Source organism: Hippocampus zosterae, chromosome 7 (genome assembly GCF_025434085.1).
Source record: "Hippocampus zosterae strain Florida chromosome 7, ASM2543408v3, whole genome shotgun sequence".
NCBI lineage: Eukaryota > Metazoa > Chordata > Actinopteri > Syngnathiformes > Syngnathidae > Hippocampus > Hippocampus zosterae.
Window position 1 is genome coordinate 18,733,363 of NC_067457.1, and position 21,264 is coordinate 18,754,626.

General features: G+C 43.1%; 1 protein-coding gene across 6 annotated transcripts in view; it reads right to left on the reverse strand.

Annotated features, from left to right (window-relative positions):
- csmd3b (CUB and Sushi multiple domains 3b) overlaps positions 1–21,264 on the reverse strand; it is a 180,967-nt gene that overhangs the window by 62,632 nt on the left and 97,071 nt on the right. For 4 of the 6 annotated variants that reach the window (XM_052070278.1, XM_052070277.1, XM_052070276.1 and 1 more), the window contains 6 exons: positions 16,966–17,043; positions 14,383–14,470; positions 14,163–14,287; positions 7,477–7,598; positions 1,264–1,367; positions 1,028–1,140 (listed from right to left, as the gene is read on the reverse strand). In XM_052070278.1, coding sequence (XP_051926238.1) covers positions 1,028–1,140; positions 1,264–1,367; positions 7,477–7,598; positions 14,163–14,287; positions 14,383–14,470; positions 16,966–17,043 — 630 coding nt within the window. The remainder of the gene's footprint in view (positions 1–1,027; positions 1,141–1,263; positions 1,368–7,476; positions 7,599–14,162; positions 14,288–14,382; positions 14,471–16,965; positions 17,044–21,264) is intronic. The other 2 variants (XM_052070281.1, XM_052070279.1) reach the window with 1 other exon arrangement.

The window sequence follows — 21,264 nt, forward strand, 5'->3', positions numbered from 1 at the left end:
AGGAGGATCTTAAAAATAATTCTAAAATGAATGGGGAGCCAGTGAAGGGATGCCAAAGTAGGAGTTATATGCTCCCTCTTACGAGTACCAGTCAAGAGGCGAGCAGCGGCATTCTGTACCAGCTGAAGGCGCTTGATGGAGGACTGGCTGACTCCAAAGTACAGGGCGTTGCAGTAATCGAGCCGGGATGTGACAAAGGCATGAATTACTGTCTCAAAGTGTTCATGTGAGAGGAGAGGTTTTATTTTGGCCAGCTGTCTAAGGTGAAAGAAGCTGGATTTAACAACGGCACCAATTTGCCGTATATGTCTCTCGTCGGCGCAATTCTATAGGTAGCTGAGGAGCTCTATACAGAATGAACTGTGGTAAGGATCCATATTTCAAATTCTACACGTAGGACTGTGCAGGCCGAGTGACGGATGGGTGGATTCATAGTCCAGGCACAAAGTCACTGAATCTTTAATGCAAATTTTATGTCAATAATGTTGCAGCGTAGCCTCAAATCTATAGCGAGGGGTGTGTGTGTGTGTGTGTAGCTGGCAGCGGAAACCAAGTGTTGCCAGGTGGGTGAACTTTGCTTTAATAATAGATGAAAGGAAACAAGAGGAAGAAAAGAAGGGAGGAAAATCAGACAGAGAGAGTGAAAGCGAGAGAAGCAGGAATAAAACTATCAAGGGAAGAGGGGCAGGTTGCTTACTGGACGACAACAGAGCACAGGACAAAACAAAAAAAAAACGCAAAGACGAATACTGGTGAGGCCATATCCTTAAGGGGATTTTGTACTTTAAAGGTTCTTCATTCAAGGAGATGGAAATTGGAGAGCTTGTGTACTTGAGGATGCACATTTGACCGCAGGTACTGTGAGATGAAAGAAGCATAATATATGAAAAGTGACGCATTGTACTTGTAAGGTTGCCTACGTGGAAGACCGTCTACTTGTGCCGCTGTCCGTGCATGTCGATATGTACTCATAGGATTTATTTATGGACGTTTTTGACGTCGTCTCCTTGCGAACATGCGTACTTACCTTTGTAGTTGATCTTAAAGCCGATGGATCCGACGCTCTCGTCCGACTGCAAGTGGAGCCACATCTGGTGGGTCATGCTGACAATCAGGTCAGGTACGAAGCTACCCGACAGACTGCGACACAGCAAAGACATGATACTTTCACTCTTAAGATTATTTCCTCGACGGTAATGAGACGATCATCGCTGCTCGTAATCGCCTTTCCGGTGCGGGATATGAAGCGATAATGGTACTTACACCTGCAGGATGGTGGTAGGATCCCCCACCTCGCCTCCGTCCCCGATGGTCAGCGTGTCGTAGGCGATCTCCAAGTCGAACTCCTCAAAGTTAATCTGGATGACCTGGTAGGAAACAAGAAACCATATACAACGGTAGGATCGGATTTCTTCATATGTCAACCACACGTGGACGACCCCTCGTGTTTAGCTCGGACTTGAAGCTTCAGGAAATTGAAAATCAACCACTTGTTCCTCAAGGCAATCATGTTCTTTTGAGCCATGGTTAGAAAAAAAAAAAGCATTTAGCGTAAGACGTATTCAAAAATAAAGCACAAGATGTCACAGAATTAAAAAAAAAACAACAGCCCAAGGTGTATTGCAAATGTGACTACTCCAAAGAGTTCATGAATGCATCAAGGTGAGGAGAAGCACAAAGCTAGAGAGACTCTGATCGGAAATTATTCAACGAACGCTTTCTGTTTCATGTGAGACCATAGAGAGACAAGAAGAGGAAACCGGAGAAGGAGAAAGATGACGGTCACCAGGGAGAGGCAGGGTGAAGGAGGGGGGAAGCGGGGGTCTAATAATGAGCACATCTTTGATGCTCGCCGAGAACTGTGTAAGAATATTTCAAACTTGAGTTCACCCTCGGGGAAGAGATCGAAGGGGTGCCTTTTGCTCTTCCTCTATGTTGCTGGAAGGGAATTGTTTTTTGTTCCAGATTTCCAGATTCAATATCCCGTTTGTGGACTTCACAAGCCCTCTCCCCGGCTTAAATCTGCCGTTAAAGAGTGGCGATATTGACGTGACCTGAATGACAACAAACAGTGCAACCTGAGCGTTCCCGATGCTCATTTGCCTCGTTAATGGCGATACGCGCCTTTCACAAATCAATGGATTGTCAGTCTTTTGCACACGTTTTCACCTGGCTCATGCATTTTAAAAACTCCCGTGGGAAAGAAAAAGAAGTGAAATAAACTTCTCTATGTTCGATTTTAAACTCCAGAATATAGTGACATGGCGAAGGATGTCTGTTACTTGAAACATAGCGTGCAAGAAGAACCTCCGGCAATGAGTAGTCTGAAGATATTAAAAGTCTAATTCAAATCGACTGGCCTTGACTTAAACAAGAGCAACCGCCCCCCCCCCCCCCCGCTCCCCCCGAGCAGAATTCACTCAGAATTGGAATATAACTTGCGGGGGAAAAAAACAAAAGCTTATAAAATGAGCCAGGTGATGCTGACCGGAGTCTAAATGAACGATTGAGATCCTAACCAAGAGCTGCCTCCTGATCACATACATCATTGTTCAATCGTATTTGGAACACGTCGACAAAATAATCTTGGGCAATGAGCCACATGCTGCAGCATCAAGTCGAGCGACATTAAACAAGAGGTGCCCCCCTGATCACAAACATGAATCAAGTGTGATGAAATAATGTCACGTCTTTGTTCATCGTAGTTGCTTGTTCTTGCAATCCTAGTGCAGCCTCGACTACACCGGAGACAAATTCCTTGTGTGTTCAACATACTTGGCCAATAAAAAATGATTCTAAATAGGGTCCCTTCTGCAATTGCTCACTCACACTTGCAACATAGCGTGTAAGAAGAACCTCGGGCTGTGAACCACATGCTGCATCATCAAGGCAAATATGTGTGTGAGACGTTTGCGACATTGCGAATGACAGCTTCAAAAAGATGCTCCGTTTTGGGTTGTGCTGCACAACGCGCACCGCAAATGAGTCTTCCCTAATTGCTACAAGGCTGCAAATTCAAATCAAGTTGGAAAGGGAAACCGAAGCCTCCAAGAACCTTTGGCGCGAGCATTTGGTGTGATGGAGGCGTGGCCAAAAAGCAACACCTTATTATTCGCACAGCATGAAACATGGCAAGAACGCAACCACAGTGCACCCGAAAGGCAGGCGGGTTCAACAGGGAGGCCGTGAAGTATGGAGCTCAGAATTCCTTCCGGTGTAAAGTGGGTGTACATATTTCTCCTCCTCTTCTAATTGGTCGCCGGCCATCCTAGCATCCGTCTCTCGCTCCGCCGTCCTCGCTGCCGCCGGTCCGTCACCCGCCTCCGCTTCGACCGTTCTAATTGGCCGCATGCACCCTTGCTTCTCACCAATCCGTCTGCGGACGCTGACCAATGAGCCGGCAGAATTGGATTTCTGCATGACGAAGCGCCGCCTTTGCTCGTGACAGCAAAAAAAAAAAAAAAAAAAAAAGGTGGATTTCGAATCAGTGATGTAAAGCGGGCATAGGAATACAGTGAACTGATAACTTTTTTTTTAACAGTAGCAAATCTAAGTTCACAGCTGGGTACCTTCAGTGTAGTACCACATTGCGCCACAACATGTCAGGCAGCACTGACGACTTTTTAGAAAAGGTGTCATTAACTCTTTCTTTGAGCACTCACCGCCACCAATGTCATTCAGTGAATATTCAACACGGCGGCTGCGAGGCCGAGCCTCGCCGCCTTCCGACGTCGACGGCCGCCGGGGGCGTATGAGAAGAGCGAAAAAAAAAAAAAAGAAAATGAAAAGCCGAGCGACGGAGAGCGGGAGATGGAGGTGGGAGGATGAAGAAGAATGAAGAGGAAGGAGGCAGCACTGCTAACGGCCTTACTGCTCCGCCATCCCCAAGGTTAAATGAGAAGAGGGGCAATGAATTGGCTCTAAAGGCTCATTCCGCTCAAACTAAATGAAGCAATAACGTCAGAGAGCCATAGAAGGCCATTAACACTTAACCCTAGCCGAGGGAAGAGAGAAAGAGGGGGACGGAAAGAAACCAGAGAGGACAAGTCAGCATGAAGAAACATGCCGGTCCTCATCGTCAGAGATGGTCGCACCAGTGGAACACCCTTCGCTTCCTCCCCACGTAATTTGATCGTTTCAGGCTCCTAATGAAGAAACCGAGGAGAATTCAGAAGGGACAATTTCCAGGCCCGGTCGGTGTCACGACCACCGTTTTTTCTCTTCTTCTCCTTCGTCTTATGTTCATGCTCATTTTTTATTTCCTTCTCAGTAGATCCAATATTCTCCACAAGCTGCTCCTTCTTTACCCATCAGTGTGCTCATTAAGAGCAAGCCATCGCATACCCGCTTCCAGCTATTAAATTTATCTCAAGTTGGATTACCACATTTCAGAGAAAAAAAACCCAAAAAGTTCTGTAATATATAGTTTTGTCACTGTAGTTCCATACTTTAAAAAATTAGAATTATCATAATCGGAAGCAATAGTAGCCGATGCAATGCGAGGACGGAAAAACTAGCTCATCACAGGGCCTGCGGGGCGTGGCTTTCCAGAGGTGAATCTACAATCTGATTGGCTAAAAGAACCAGCGATTTTTGTAGTGTATGCGTGAGTGTGTTGTCGCCACATGCACTGTAATATTCATTCATTCATTCATTCATTCATTCATTCATTCATTCATCTTCCTAACCGCTTGATCCTCACTAGGGTCGCGGGGGGTGCTGGAGCCTATCCCAGCTGTCTCCAGGCAGTAGGCGGGGGACACCCTGAATCGGTTGCCAGCCAATCGCAGGGCACACAGAGACGAACAACCATCCACGCTCACACTCACACCTAGGGACAATTTAGAGTGTTCAATCAGCCTGCCACGCATGTTTTTGGAATGTGGGAGGAAACCGGAGCACCCGGAGAAAACCCACGCAGGCCCGGGGAGAACATGCAAACTCCACACAAGGAGGCCGGAGCTGGAATCGAACCCGGTACCTCTGCACTGTGTAGCCGACGAGCTAACCACTGTTCTACCGGGCCGCCCGCACTGTAATATATAGTACATAATTCCGAAAGGAACGAACTATAAACTATGAAACTGTCATTATTTTTTTCGTTTGTTTCATCCCCCCCAAAAAAATCTCCACAACAAAAATCATGGAAAAAAAAAAGCAAAAAGGTGATTCATAAGAAATCACAAAATCATCACATTAGGTGTTTTTCATCTTATCTTTTGTAACAAATGGTTAAAAAGTACAAACCGGATCTGGGTGACTGTGCTTGAACTCACGTTAAAAGTTACTGTATTGTTTCCGAACTTGAATAATGTACGACGTGCCGGATAAGTCTCCCTTCCATTTGAAAGACTAATGCTCTGTGGCGTTAAAAGCTTTCCGGATTCTTCTGCGAATTGAACTCCGGCGGGAAAGCGATGACACTTGACTGACGGCAGTGATACAAAATCCATGAGCAATATGGTCCATTTACATATTGCGATTTAAAACGATGAATCTTTCTTTCACGTGCCAATTCACGCGAGTCTCATATGAATGCAAGAAAAGATAAAAAGTGCGAGGATGTAAAAAAAAAAGAAAAAAAGAAATGAAGAAAGAAGGATATTAGGAGTGAAATTAAAGGATTTGTCACTCACGTGTCATCCTTTATCGTCGGCTGCTTCGAGGATTGTATTAAAATGTCTCCATTTTTATTGTCATTCACGCACGGAAATACAATGACAACTCGTGATTTAACTATTAGGCAAGTTACGGCTGCCTTTTTTTTTATGGTGCAAATTTCCATCTTTTCTTTTTTAAAACAAGCCTACCATATACTGTATCACTCACGAGTTGAAGTTAGAATAAAACTACCACAAATAAATTAAAATCGGGATGACTAATACAGGATCGTACAAACTGAACATACGACGACTGCCTATCGCCCAATGGTTAATACATTTAAAATAAGACAATCCCAAAAAGATGAAGCTCAATCCTCGAAAAGTTGCAAAGATGACCAAAAATATTGAACAAGTCGCCGAGGTTAAAACAAAACCCACCACAAATCTCAATAAAAGAGGCGCAAGGTAGAATAAGAACACCAAGACAATAGCGCTCTAAATCCTGCAAACATTGCCCAAGTTAAAATCAGACTACTGGAAATCGCCTAGAAGATGCCGAAATCGAAATTTAATGAACATTCATCTGGAATTAAGGACTATGAAGCACAGTCGCTAGCACCCAGGTCAAATGAGAGATGTATTTAGAAAGTTGCTTTTACGCTCCAGAGAAAGTGCGTTACGAATGCGTGCGCGTATGAATGCGCGCGCGTGTGTGTCTTCTAAAGCGATTGCGTGTCTGATGCAACAATGACACAGCTGCGCGCATTCCACGAATAGCAACGATATTCCCTTCCAGGCAGCTATGCGAGGCCGAGCAATCACAGAGCCGGACTCGATGTCTATAATCACCGCATCGTACTCGACAAACATTATCAAAGGACATAAAATATGCTGGTATGTGCATTAAAGTTACAGTAGATGTTAACTTGGACGGACTAGCATTGTGTTTCTGCATCGGTAGAGCTCAGTGTATAATGAAGAGTTGCACAAAGACTGCCATGAATCTTCCAAAGGTTCAATCGGTTTGACCATAAATCCCACAAAACGTGTGCAAGTTAGAATAAGTCTCCAGAAAGTGACCGTTGAAAATGAGACGTTCATAAAGCCACCAAAATATACGCAGGTTTCAAAGACTACTAAATAACTCAGAAAAGATGCAGGTAAAAACAAGCACCTCCAAAACTTTACACGGGTTCAAATAAGACCAACATTCATCTTCTCAGAGTTGTTTTGGAGACATGACCGATGCAAAAACTTCCATTTGAATGCCCAGTTAGGTTTTTTTTTACTTCTTAATGTATTGTAGTGGTATCCAATCAGGACTCAATATCAGCAAATACTTAAAAATCAATAACTCAGACTCGGGCATTAAAGTGTGATTGGGACATTCCTATCCACAACAATTGCACAGGTTAAAAGGAGACAGCTGTCAATCTTACACAATAAGCAAAGTTTAAGACGAGCGTATTATTATGATGATGGTGATGATTATTTTTTTTAATGAAGCGACCCTAAATCTCATATGTTAAAATTAAACTACACTAAATCACCTCAATGTTGTACAGTTAAAAAGAAAAAAAAAAGACTATTGTAAAGCCCTCAAACGTTGCACAGGATAAAATAGGAGTACCATAAATCCTCCGAAAGACAACCACAAAACTCCCCAGGTGTGCAGGCTAAAATATGACTTCTATAAATCCCCCTCTCAATTAACGTTAAAATAAGATTAACCGTAGATCCTCCACAAAGTTACACTAGAATGAGACAATATCACACCACCACCACCGCAAATATTCACAGGCTAAAATAATCTGATTTAAAAAAAAAAATGCAAGGACAAGAAGATATTTTCAGTAAATAAAGGGACACTTGCCTTATTAGGGTTTGAAGCCGTGATGATCCAAACACACTGCGCGTTGCTCTCATACTGTATCGGGAAGTTGGGCGAGGTGAAGGTCCCCGACGGTCCCTGAAGGTTACTGCCGCACGTTTTGACTGTGGAAATAGAACAATGGTAGACACTCAAACTTTTATCTGGCTGAATATTGCAGAGCACACAAACGGAGGGGGGGTCAAGTAGAAACCATCGAGACAGTCACCGACATACAGTATCTCCCGATAGTTCCACTTAATTAGAGACTTTCGGCTGCTGAATACCACAGGATTAGCCAGAGTCGCAGTATTGACTCATCGAGATGCCCTCAGATGGAGAGTCAAACGACTTACAGACCAAGTAGTCGAGCGACAATTAGGGACTCGTGTCTAGCGCATTGAGAAGTGTACCACCTTATAGTGGGAGTCTTCAGAGTCTTCTGTTGGAGTACTTTTTGCCTGGCAAAAAATGTTTGGGTGATGATACCAACTGCTACATTAGCGTAATTGCTAGCTAACTAGCCACTGACTGGTTAGCTTGCCTGCCTCACAGTTCTGACGTTCTGGGTTCAACTCGAGGCAGCCTTCTTTGCTTAAAAACAAACAAACAAACAAACAAACAAAAACAGCATAGACCAGCACGGTTTTGTATTTTCAAGTTGAGCTACGAGTGGTTTTACTAATGTCACTCGCAAGACCAGCTATGTTTGTTTCTTTTGTTAGTAGGGTTCCTAGATAGAGTTTGCATGTTTGTTTATGGCTTCCTGTCAAGTCTGTCCCAAATTGTGCGTCAGGTTCTGTAAAGACACAAAATGTTCAGAGCTATGAATGTGATTGAAAAGACTGTGGCATTGGCTCAAGCACGCCCACGAGCCTCATAAGGATAAAGCGGATCAGCTAATGAATGGATGGATGGACGTGCTAGCAATTGGCCGGCGACCAGTTATGAGTGAAGTGCCTCTTACCTAAAGTCAAGTAAAATAGGCTCCAGATCACATGCAACCCCCGAACAAGTGTAAATGAAAACGGTTGAATGGACAGACTGCATTAGTGGATGAATTCATTTCATCATTCAACGTTATGGCACAATAATTTCAACGTTTTAATTCACAGCCGTATGACATAATAAACTAGTCTGAAAATGACACACACTAGTCGTTAACGCAACAAATAAACCCTCATTTAGGCGGCGTATACTGTGACAATCAAGAAGCGCAGCTCACTACGTCCTTGGTTCGTCCCGCGCCGCGTCGGGAGGTAATTTTCTGCTTGGTTTGAAGCGGCGCTTGTTCCTTAATTAGTTCGTTCGCCTGGCGCACGGCTAGTGGAACAGGCACCACGAAAAAAAAAAAGGACATTGTTGCCATGGGGGGGGGGGGGGCTTGTAGTCATATATTGTGATTTATATGATACAGCAAGAGCAAAAGTTAAAAAAAAAAAAAAACTACAATAATTCAACCTGCCCAAAAGAAGAGGGCAACCAGTTGTTTTGGGGAATTTCAAATCTCACACTTGTTTCGCATTTGTCTGACTTTGTTTCAGTCATATATTTCTCTACTTTATTGACCAGCAGAACCTTTGACCCGTGTTGGTCAAATGTTTATTTAAAGTGAGTTTTGGAGTAATTTCTATCTGGCAACAAGTAGCTATGCATTGAAATTTAAAAAAAATAAATAAATACAAAAATAGCACAAACAAATAAACTGGCAAAAATTTGCAAATAATAGACGCTCATTCTAATAGCTTTCAGAAAATTATTCAATGTCAAACCACAGGTATATTTTTTAATTCAGAAATATTTTAAGAATTGCAAAAACCTTTACTGTAAAATACCAGAAGTTACAATCAAATTAACATGGGTTTGCTTAATTTTATTTTGGCGGAAACATTATTATTAAAAAAAATTCAACAACTGATAACTGATTAAAAACATATGCAAAAAAAAATCTTAGATAATTTTTTTCTTCTTTTGAAGCTGTGTAACAATAAAAGCCTCATACATAAGACTGAAATGCCAAATGTTTTTACATGCACAGTTTTCGAATAAAGAAAGTGTTTTTAATAAAAATATATAAAATACATAGGTACACATCAAGAATAATAACATAAGTTAAGGTCGTAAAATTAGCTGTGGGTATAAATACAGTATGTTGAATACAGTAAATTGTTGTTTGGCATCCCACCACCTTTTGACAATTGAGGAGAGAGAGAGAGAGAGAGAGAAAAAAAGAGTCCACAGAATCAACCCACGGGGTGTTTTGTGCCAGTATGTGCGTGCATGAAGTGGCCTCCGTGCCAAATAAGAGACCCATTCAGACGATCGATGGCACCCCGATGTGTCGCGGTGACCCTAAGTCCCGCAGCTTCTTCTCAACTGGCCCCTGACTGATTGTTCTTCTCATACGCAATGCATCTTCTCTAGACCTTCTCCTGCGTTTGCCTCGCCACAATCCGTACACCTGCACGGGCATGTATTTGAGGGTGCGGAAGTGTGTAGGCCTATTTGTACGCCGGCCCGTGTGTGTTTACGCACGTGTGTGACTGCGCATCTGCATGTGACAAAGTATGCATGTGTGCACTTTGACAGCTTAATCAGGGCGGCCTGAATGGATGGCTACACCACCGGTGTGCCGTAATGTAACTGGGCACTGTGCTGCCATAGCAACGGCATGAAAAGAATCACCGCTCTTTCATCTTTGTCTATCAGCCTGTATACGCATTTTTTTTAGATTAAAAAAAAAACACGTTTTTAGATGTAAACATTTATTTGCATTGCATTCGAAAATTAGATGCTAATTATTCACATTTTATGGTTAATTGAAAAATGGAAGGGTCACTGCATGCTTAACAACTTATTGGGTTGAAATTTACAGTTGGGCCATGGAACAGTCAGCTAGCGGCTAGGCTAGACAATGCGAGGCAATGCGCAGACCTGCAAAAGAAGTTCAGGAAACAATGGAGAGAGAAAGCTCATTGGGGGCATATTACAATTCAATATTTTTTTTGTTTTGCGGTTTCGAATGGTGTCTTGTGTGCACTCCAGGTGGGAAAATATGGATGCTATCAATCTATTGTTTATGACAATATCTCAAGTTGTTGAAAGAAAAAAAACCCAACTACAAACGATGGCAGTTTAAAGTGTATAGATGAATATAAAATTTTTGCTGCACCGTTTCTGCCATCATGGTGGAAGGACTTTAAATTTGAACATAGGGTACACGTTATTAAGGACAGAAATGTTTGATTCTATGCTGCCATTTTTTGGTCCTCTCAGGGATTTTCTCCATGCTAGCGGAGAATATATTATTTGCCAAGTGTGCCTCTCAAGGTCCGCATCGTCTCAGCGGGGGGTTCCGGCCTTCGAGGTTAGTAAGTGGTCCTTGAACCTCCAAACCCCTCACCAATCTATTTAATTCAAGTGCTGCAGAGGAACACCAAGGATGCACAACAGGCTTCCTGGGCAAGAACTAGTCACAGAGCTGATTGGGAATCAAGGTTGGTTAGACTCCTGGTCCCAAATGGTGAATCTGTACGTCACGAGGACGATCGATGATTCTGAATTTGGGTGGCTTTGAACTAACGTGTCTTGAAGCAAGTCAAGCAAAATGGACTAATTTGACTGGAGCGTTCAAAAAGCTACCGCGACTTAATAGATGCGCGATGACGTTTGTGTGACGGCACCAATTGCGTCCGACATCAGAGGCATGACAGGTAATTAAAGTGAATGCATTATTTAAGGGCGAACTATCTCATTTCGAGGACATGATAAGTAAAAGCCCGGCAGGTATGCTCATTTCATTTTGAGAAAAAAAAAGCCTTGGAGGGCATCTTTTATTTTTAGGACACACCAAAAAAGAAAAAAGAAATGTCGAGTGAGTCTAACATAGCGGTCTATGTCAGTCGGAGCTTTTTCTTGTTGAACATGAAAAATGGGTTTCAGATTTTTAGGAGAAACACGTTCAGTGGTTTTAGGATGTCAGATTTCGGGGGGGGGGGTGGATAAATGGATAAACAGTTTGAATCAATCAATAAATTTAATGACTTTGCGTGAAAGGATTTTTTTTCCCTCCTAAAAAGAAGACAAATGCAAGACCAACGTATACTGAAAGGGACAGTTTTGCAGCTCGTCTATCTTTTTTCTTTTTTCTCGACGCTAGGTACTCCCAAATGAGGCCTTTGAAGCAGCCCATCGACGTCAGTAGGTACGGACCAATAGGCTCATTGATTACGTCATTAAGCTGGCAAAGGGGCCCCAACGGCCGACTGTAAATGGCTCCCATGCCCACCAAAAACGCGTCTAAAGAGAGAGTGATTCACTTATTTATTTATTTAACACGTTTACAATGAGGCATCCTTCATTGAGGCTCGAGGTTGAAGGAGATCGAAGTGTATTCACACACGCACACACACACACACACACACACACACACACACACCCACACACACAGACATCCACATACAGCTTTGGTTCACTGGCCTTGCCATCTGTCCATTCGTCAACAGGCCACATTTGCTCCCTTTGTCTGTCTGGCTCTAAAAAGTGGAGTCGGAGCAGACATGAGAACGATCTGCCTGGTTTATCTTCGTCGAGTTGTAGAACTACTGAATAATCATGTGCTGTTCTCTTAACCATCGAATTTGGTTTGCTTGTGTGACAAAAAGCACACATGTTCAGTGCGCGCTGGCTTTATTAGCATGTTTGGACGTGATGAGGGTATCGAGTGATTTTTCCAGATGCTTTCCTGACAGATTGCACCTTTTGAGTGGCGGTAACGCACACGAATTTGCATTAGCATTTTGAAATATGGTTTTCGAGATTTCCCGCCACTAAACATTCTCTGATATGTGTGCATAGCTGATGAGACATTTACATTCACCGAAGTCCGCCGTGATGCTACGTGTGCTGACAGTGTAATCCACCCACAATCCCCCCCCCCCCCACACACACACACATGCAGTCGTGTTTGCAGCAACTTAAAATTGCCAAAAGGAATTATGAGCGTTTGCGGTATAATGGAGTAGTTGGCGAGGCTGCTCGATTCTTCGGGTGGAGGCTTAATCTCGACAAGCCCGGTTGCTCGATGTATTAGCCAATCACAAAGGGTCTATTCGCATCACACCTGCATTTTTTTTTTTTTTTTTTTTTTTTTTAGATTTCCAATGTCGGATCTTAAAGTTTCCACCCGTGGGATGTGGGGGCAGGGGGGGGGGGGCATGACAAGCAGAGTGCACTCAATATTCCATCCTCAGCTGGAGGGCTTTGTTTGCAAATGTTGACACTTAGAAAGGGTTGAGCTCGCCCTGTAGTTCAAATACCTGGAAAATCTCATTTTTCTTCGAAGCGTTAACAACAACACTGTCCTTCAAGCAACGCTGGCAGACTCGCATCTTCAGAACCATCCGCAAGACTTTAGATTGCTCAGTGCTTTGTAAAAATAAAAAGATCCACAAGGAGAGGAACCAGTGGTATCAGTTTGGGAAAAAATATTAAATTGACCAAACTTGGATATTGTTTATACTAGATTACATGTTCATGTTTTATTTTTTTTACATCTATAAATGCTCATACCTTATGTGCATCCTCGTTGGCGTTATTGAAAATCGGTACAACAGTTGGATCTCTATTCCATATATGGCATAAATATGATAACACAAAGTGCATATTATAACGTGAAGGAGTATAGCTGCTTAACATTATATGCGGTTAAGCGTTACCAAGAGTATATTATTCCCGCGGTGTACATCGCGAGGCGAGGCCAAGCACATAATGGCCTTGTTACTAAGCAACAACTGCCAGAGCGGCACGGAGCACTTTGTCATGTCAAACAAAGTCGCCCGCTGTGCAGTTGCTCATAATGCAGCTGCTTTATTGCAAACAAATCACGGTTACGCCAACATTCTTAAATTTGGTGGCTTCTCCGGAGGGAGGGGCGCTCAACCGGTCGTCACGCCCGAGACTTAATGGCAGGCGTTGAAACGCTCATTATTTTATCTTTGGTGATGATGATTCCCTAACAGGCGTTAACCATCTTAAATTGCCAATCGTAAGGAATCGAGAAGTCTAATGTCTCTAATAATGACTTGGATGATAAGGTTGATTGTTGTGGACCTATCCGAAACCGAGGGGGCTCGTCATATCTTAAACGTTGAGTTTGGTTTGGGCTTGTCAAGAGATTGAAAGTCAGCCCACATGAGTCAGACCGGTTCAAGGTTACATGACATTGGTCGTGATCAAATTAAATGTCTAATTGCAGTCTGATACACAAATTACTACGACATATTTTCCCTTATTTTGTTTTTGTTTTGTTTTTTGTCTGAGCGTAACTTAGCACGAAAGTGAACATTGTATGATTGCAATGAGTTCCCCACTATTACCTTATCCATATTTGGGCTTCATTTCTGACATTGTGTGCAAAAGAGAAAGGGTGCGCCATCACTATCGATAATTTGAAAACAAAATGTTTGCAATTAATTTATTTTAAAAACATATAACACTTTTAAAATGTTTAAACAAAAATATGTTTTAAGTCCGTGTCCAGGTCTCGGAAAGAAGGCGGGGTGCCAACTCTGCTGGGATGTTTGCCCATTTTAATTTCTAACATGTGACAGGCGGACGACGTCAAAACATTGTCAAAGTCCTCCTGCTATAGCTGCCCAACGAAAAAGCACATATTTTTTTTTTTTTACCTTTACAGACAGGCCTGTGGTCACTCCAGGCCGCGAAGACCTCAGCCACTCGCTGGCAGCTGATGCTCTTGCTGCCTTGGAGGACGTAGTCTTCGTCACAGCTAAATTGCACCACTCCGCCGATGCTGAGCGAAAAACGAAAAAAGACAAGTTAAGCGAAAAAGAATAACTGCGCTTTAGCCGACATAGCCAATGAGTGACGGCTTGTGTGAGAGAGTACCTGAAGTCGTTGCCATGGCGTTTACCGTTCTCCGGCTCTCCTGGGTCAGGGCAGGAGTTTGACGCATGTCGCACACCACCTTCATTTACTGCAAGGACACACGGACAAGCGGGGGACACACATCAAGCGTTGGGAAGCGGCTAGCTTAAAAATACAGTTATGAGGGGTAACGTTTCATGCACTGACAAGCAGGTGGGCGAAAACCCCCCAAAGGTGATTGAAAAATAAATCACTGTGATAAATGACGATCTTACAAATGGTTTTGCCATCCATGGCTTGGCAGCAAAGATGGGTTAAGAGCTGATATTTTCTGTATTTTCTTATTTCAGAAATGAAACACAAACTATTATTACTCGCCATTACGAGTCGTCTTGACAACGCAAAGCCAGGCTAACATGCATCACAGTAGAGGGCTGTGCAAGTATCATCTGCCTGAGATTGGACTGTCAGATTGCAATCATAATTAATTTGTGACTAATGAACCACAAGTAGCTCCTACCTAATTTTTTAGCTTTGGCTAAAGTCTGTATTCTACCGAGTACTAGCTCTGATTCGGTTTTACAATAATATGGGCATGAATCAAAACTAACACTGCCTGAAACAAAACAAAACAAAAGGTAAGCCACAAAGTACACCAACAGGTGGCTTACTGCTGAAAAATTAAACTCAACATCCTTAAAGATTGAGCAAAAACAATCATCCGTCTGGAGAATAGGATCTCCGCGTCGAGGCGAGAATGAGAGATTAAAGTGCAAAACGTGTTTTATTTCCCCCCCCCCCCCCCCTATCTTAAACCTTTGGAATATCATTGAAGAAAACTACTGGAATATCATTGTGTGAATAAATAATAACCCCGTGGTGTGTTGTGTTTGCGATGTAGTACGCCAACACACGTTCTCCCTTCAGGAGAGTTCTAAAAATGTTGGGAAGGGAAAGATGTTGGCCTAATTATACACTTGAAGATCATACAAATGACTTGTTGAAAATAACAATACCTAATGAGGCCCTAAATCTGCTAAAATAGGGCACCATTGAACTGAAGATAAATTAGTCATGGCGTTATGCATTGTATTATATAATCCAGTAGATTATTATTCACGGAATCCGTTTTCGTCATCGGATTCAGTCCGGCTTGTCCTCTGGTACCCTGCGGCTTTGGGACGCAACCCCTGAAGATGCAAGGGCCCCCCCCCCCGTCAAAGCGAATCCAGCGTGCGTGTCTGTCTGATACGTTGCTATTTAGGTAATACCAATGACATTCCAATCAGACGCACTTTTGTGTTGGCATTGTGACGAGTTTGCTAATTTGGCGGATACATGGTCCATGTTCCAAATCCATTGCGGCAGTGACATGACCATGACAAGCAGGCGTCAAGCTGTTTTTAGTTGACGTCTGATTTGGTGTGGCCAGAAAACAAACGCTGCAGTGTAAACTCAGCAGGTGGCGGTGGATGCGTGCGTGTTGTTTCGCCAAAAGGCTAGTTTGTTGCTTTGCTGGAGCGAATAATTTGACCATCTGGACTAATCGAACGGTGCACCCCAGCTTGTGGGCACATAAACGGCGTCGCGGCGTCGCAAGTAGTAAACGCGCGGGTTTACGTATCCATTCAGGTTGGTACTGAATGAGTTAATATGTTTCGAGAATACCACAGTTTTCATGCAGGTCATATTATATGATTTTGTTGTATTTATCTGTCACACCTTCAAGGCCGGTCCCTGAAAATATTGTCTGACATTAAACCGATCCGTGGGGCAAAAAACAATTAGGCGAAAAAGCGCTGGCAAGCACACTCTTGTTAGCATCCTCTTGTATTCAAGCATCTGGAAAGATGAGCACGTCGTCGGAAGTGTGTCACGCGCTGTCCACGCATGACCGCGGAACACAAAATGAGTGTCGATGAAGTGAAAGGACGTCATCATGATTACAAAAATATGTCTCAAAAGAGCATATCTGTGGAAGAGAGTAGGGTGTTGTTTAAATGGAGGAGTCAGAACTTGGTCCATGCTCATTTCAGACCTCCAAGCGTTCATATTTACTGATTTTCAGTTTCAAGTGAGTGATTAACGTCCATTATGACTTGTGTAAGGATTTGGCCTCTGACCGCCCAGCAGGAACGGAAGTACATTGTCATTGGAGGAGCCCCTGTCAGTCGTACTTTGGGAACAAAGATGATGCAGTAAAGGAGGAAGCGAGCAAGAAGCATGGGGGCAAGTTTAAAAAAAAAATAGAAAAAAAAGCAGCAAATGAAGGCTTAACGAGCCGGGGAAAAATTGATCATGCTCATGATTAGAAGAAGACGTGCATAAACTGAGACACAATCATTCAAATTCTGTACACAAAGAACAAAACACTATTCCAGGCAAAATAAGTCACAAAAGGACTTTCAACACGTTTATGCTCCAGAAAAATAGGGCTCAGATAAGCCGCCACAAAAATTGGATTGATCTGAGGCATTAAAGTGTTGAAAAGCCGTTTTTTAAAAGAGGCAAAAAGCAGGCAAAAGAAAGAAAGAGACCTGAAAAAGCGAGGCCATCAGCACACGTTAGTTCATTAGCCACAGTGACATTAAGATGGGAACTCACAGAGTGAAAACTTGCCGCCGGTGTCTTTGCCAGGGAACAATTTAACGCCCCGCGACTTAAAATCAACTGAGCGCTTCACTGCAGAAGAGAACAAAACACAGAGAGAGAAGAAAGAAATCAGAACAGACTGGATAAAGAGGCGTGAATAAGAATCATAATAATAAAGCAAGAGACAAGCGAGGAATAATGGGGGTGGGGGGCGTGTAAGGGGGGGCGATCGTCACCACTCGCAAAGCCGAGAGCGGGAAGAGCGGCAAACTCAGCAGATGAAAAATAAACATCAATTTCAGGTCAGGGTGTCCTGTCGCCGCACTCTCGGAACAACAAATGCGGGTCAAGAAAATTGGCAGTTGTGCTGGGTTAGCTCCACGAGCAAAGATTTGATGATTGGGTCAAAACAAAAAAACAAACAAACAAACAAAAAAAAATCCCCCGTTAATCCTCGTCAAGCCCAGCCGGAAAAAGATGCTGCATAAAAAGACGATTTCCAAGAATGAGGTTAAAAGGTCAATTTTAGGATTTGGTGTCGAGAGGTGTGGCACAGTATTTGATTTCAAGTTATTGCTTCCCTGTTCGGTTATCTTAACAAAACCAACCAGTGAGAATAAAATATTTCTTCCACTCCATTGCTTTGCCAACATGTGATGCATACCACAAAAAAAAAAGAAGCCAATGACGCGTCCGGCACGACGAGCTACTATTTGGGTTCGCCAAAAGGCAACAAGAAAATATGGCAGCGTTAAGTCAGCGCCCTCGCCTCGCGTCCATCTCTAAACGAGTCAAATTTATATCCGCCTAAATGAACTCATTGCTTGTGTTTAGTGCACGTCTTAAAACCTGCGTGACTATGCATCAAAGTTAAACATCCCCGCGGGGATTTTCTCGCGGCAGACGGAGGGCCAGATGTATTGAACTCAGCCATACGTATCGACTTAAGCGCTCGATTTGAAACAAAGAAATGAACAAAACTGGACTGAATTTGAGGAAACGTCACTTTTAATGCAGGACTTGGCGAGACACTTTGACCAAGAAGCAGAAGTTTGAATCAAGAAGTTTATTAGCTCGATGCTAATAAACAGCTAGCGTAATCACTAGCAGACACCCCCTGAAATGTTTGGATTTCGAGGAAGGACACACGACTCGACCAAGATAGCATTTGTGTTTCATACTGTAAATCACGAGCACACTATTGCAGCATTCCTACATCCTCAAAAGACGCCAGTGATTAATTTTTTTCAGATCCCTCCATGAATTTGCATCCGGCCGCACGCCGCCATTTGTGTTCGAATGTGCATCAGCGTCTCGTCTTTTAAGTCTGTCTAACGGGTTTAGGCACGGATGATTTAAGCAAGGTTAAAGTTGGTGTTTTTTTTAAAAACGGGATGTTTACAGGTAGAACGAGAACGTCGCTGGGATCTCTCCCAAGTTTTTAGTTCCGCTGGCAACGTTAAAATATCACGTTCACTGATGTTAATGTTGTTGAATACTGCCCAAATAACACGTTTTTACTTTTGAATTTGCATGGCAGCTTTTATCGCAAAGATTTATAGGGGATATCGAGTCCAGGTCTCACGGTCATAAATCTACATTGGGAGTACCGGGACAATATAAAACGTAGCCATCGAACGTCATTACGTAGAAGGTCAGAGCGAGTGTGTCATTTACACACACGACGATCATCACAATGGTGAGTTCGATTTTGAATCATGTGTTTGTATTTGATCTACGGCCGTCGGGAAACACGTTTACGTGGTTTGCCCACATGTGTGTCATTCTACGGGACACCCCGCCCCCTTTGTTGACTTTCAGGGGAGACCGCTGCCAAGATGCTGTGCTTGGTATCAAATGAGGCCAAGCTAAGGTTTGCAACCATGAAGCAAGACTGGGAGCAAAAGGACCTTAAGGTTGCTTGAATCTAAATATATGGAATCCCAAACACTAGGTCCACACTTTGACTCAGGCTGGTGGTTTCAGTCCAGGTCTTGCAGTCAAAAAGCGAGCACGAGGACTCTTACGGCTTGGTCCTCGGACTGATGTCAAAGACTCTTGCCGGTAGAACTAACAGTCCCAGGGCCGTACCAGGCCAGCCTTCACATACTATTGCAATTCCTCGAGCCTCTCCAGCTCCCTGACATGTGTGACTCACCCACTTGCTCCGCTAGTATGAATAACTCCGGCCAGCGGTAATGACGAAAGTTGACCTATTTCGAGGGAACCTGAACTGTAAAATGTGTGTCACCATTTATTATTGCGAGCCTGTTGACAACTTCCAGCAGCGTACTGCTATTCCGGCTTTAATGGAATTCATGTCCCTTTATTCCCTTTACCGGTGGGAATGCGTAAGAGCCGCAGCCGCCGCCACAGCCTCCGAATAATGCATCTTCATACACCGTCGATGGTGCATTCGCTTCGATGTGATCCGTACATGAATAAAAGATCAAACCTGCGCCCTAATTAACCCACACTTAATAGCTTTTTAAAAATTTTATTTTAACCCTCCTTTTGTGTAATTGAGGCCTCAAACGGGAATACACGAACATCCGAGCGAGGCAAAAAGAACCATAGGTTAGAAAATCACCCTCATTAAAGGTCTTTGAAATCATATTGGTGACATGGTGATCGGTAAAAACTGAAATGGTCTCCTTTTATATTCTACACCACTAATGGACCTGCCTGGAAATCTCTCTTAGCGTGTTAGCATGAATAATAAATAATAATAATGAATAAATAAAAAATGTTGTTTAGCATGAGCAAGTGACCAAATACAGTCGTTAAATCCAATGATTTTAAAAATGACTTCATCAATATGTCTAATTATGAGTTATTTATGGTAGATTCATTAATTATGTTGATATTATCTGAAAGGATCGCACTTATCAGTATATCATTATTTACGATGACGACTCTCAAAATAGAATCAAATGGAATAAATATAAAATTCATTTTCTAATGATTTTTTTCCTTCCTCAAATGCATGTGACTAATAATAAGGATGAGCTTATTATATATATATATATATATATATATATATATATATATATATATATATTTTAATAGATAAATGCAGTTCATGCCCGCTACTTTCATTTCTTCCCCATGACCAGCGGGACCTGTTTTCATGCTTTCTCTTCTCCAGCCTGACACATGAGCACCCCAGGCCAAAGGACATGGAAGCACCACATGCAACTTGCGCCATGCCCCCGTGCCTTCTGTAGCATGTGACATGCGCGTCAAGAACCCCCTGTGCACACATTATTAAGGCTGTCCGAATGGAGACTATTATTCAAAGCCTTATAGATGGAATCGTAATTGACAAGGCCAAGGCCTAAGAGCACATCATTCCCTTTGCTTATTTGATGAAATGGTGGCTGTGCAAGGTACACTGCATGATCCTCGAGGCTATTGACTTATTCATGACTGGGAAAAAAAATAGATACAGTATATCCATCGTAATCTTACACACATTTAATACGAGGATCACTATTATTTTTGTGCGCATGTTTTTTCTAAATATTGCATTGCGCTTGTATTTTAAAATATATTTTCTACTCTGATAGGGAGCTGTGAGCAGTGGGCAAACATGCTTGCGTAATGTCCTCTCATCAATTAAGCATTGAATGTGACAAGTCGACTAATGCTATTTTGAGTTCTGGGCCCTTTGGCTGCAAGCTATTCGACACACTGGAAAAACCATCTATCGCACTCCTACACGCACACATATGCTCATTAGACAATAGTGGACAACAGCGGGGCAAATATTAAGACAAAGACAAGCTTGCCTGGCTGAATGTCATCCTTTCCCAACTCTTGTCTAATTCACAGCTTCGCAATTTGCAGAGCAGGAGGCACAGTTAGATGGATATGCGAGCCAATTGGCTGACCTCCTGTGGCTCAACACACACACAAACACACACACACACACACACACACACTAACAGAGAGTCACGCAAAGAAAGTCTGACCATCTACTTGGCAGTACCAAAGCCTCCCTGGGAGGTCTTAGAGTGAGTGACTTAGGGAAAGTGACGCCTGCCTGCCAAATTACATTTGCTCATGTTGTCTCTCCGGGCAGCGGGGAGTGGGGCGGTGGGGTGGGGTGGGGGGGGTGGGGTGGGGGGGATACAATCGTTTTGATGCTGTGTTGCTAAACTGAAATAACCTCCACTATTAGCACGGAGAGACCGAAGTGCGAGGCAGTGGAAATTTAGACACTTTCCAAGTAACTCTGAACAATTATGTTTGTATATCTCCTCGAAAGCACATTCAGGCAACTCATGGTGTTTCCCTCTCAGGAAGTGG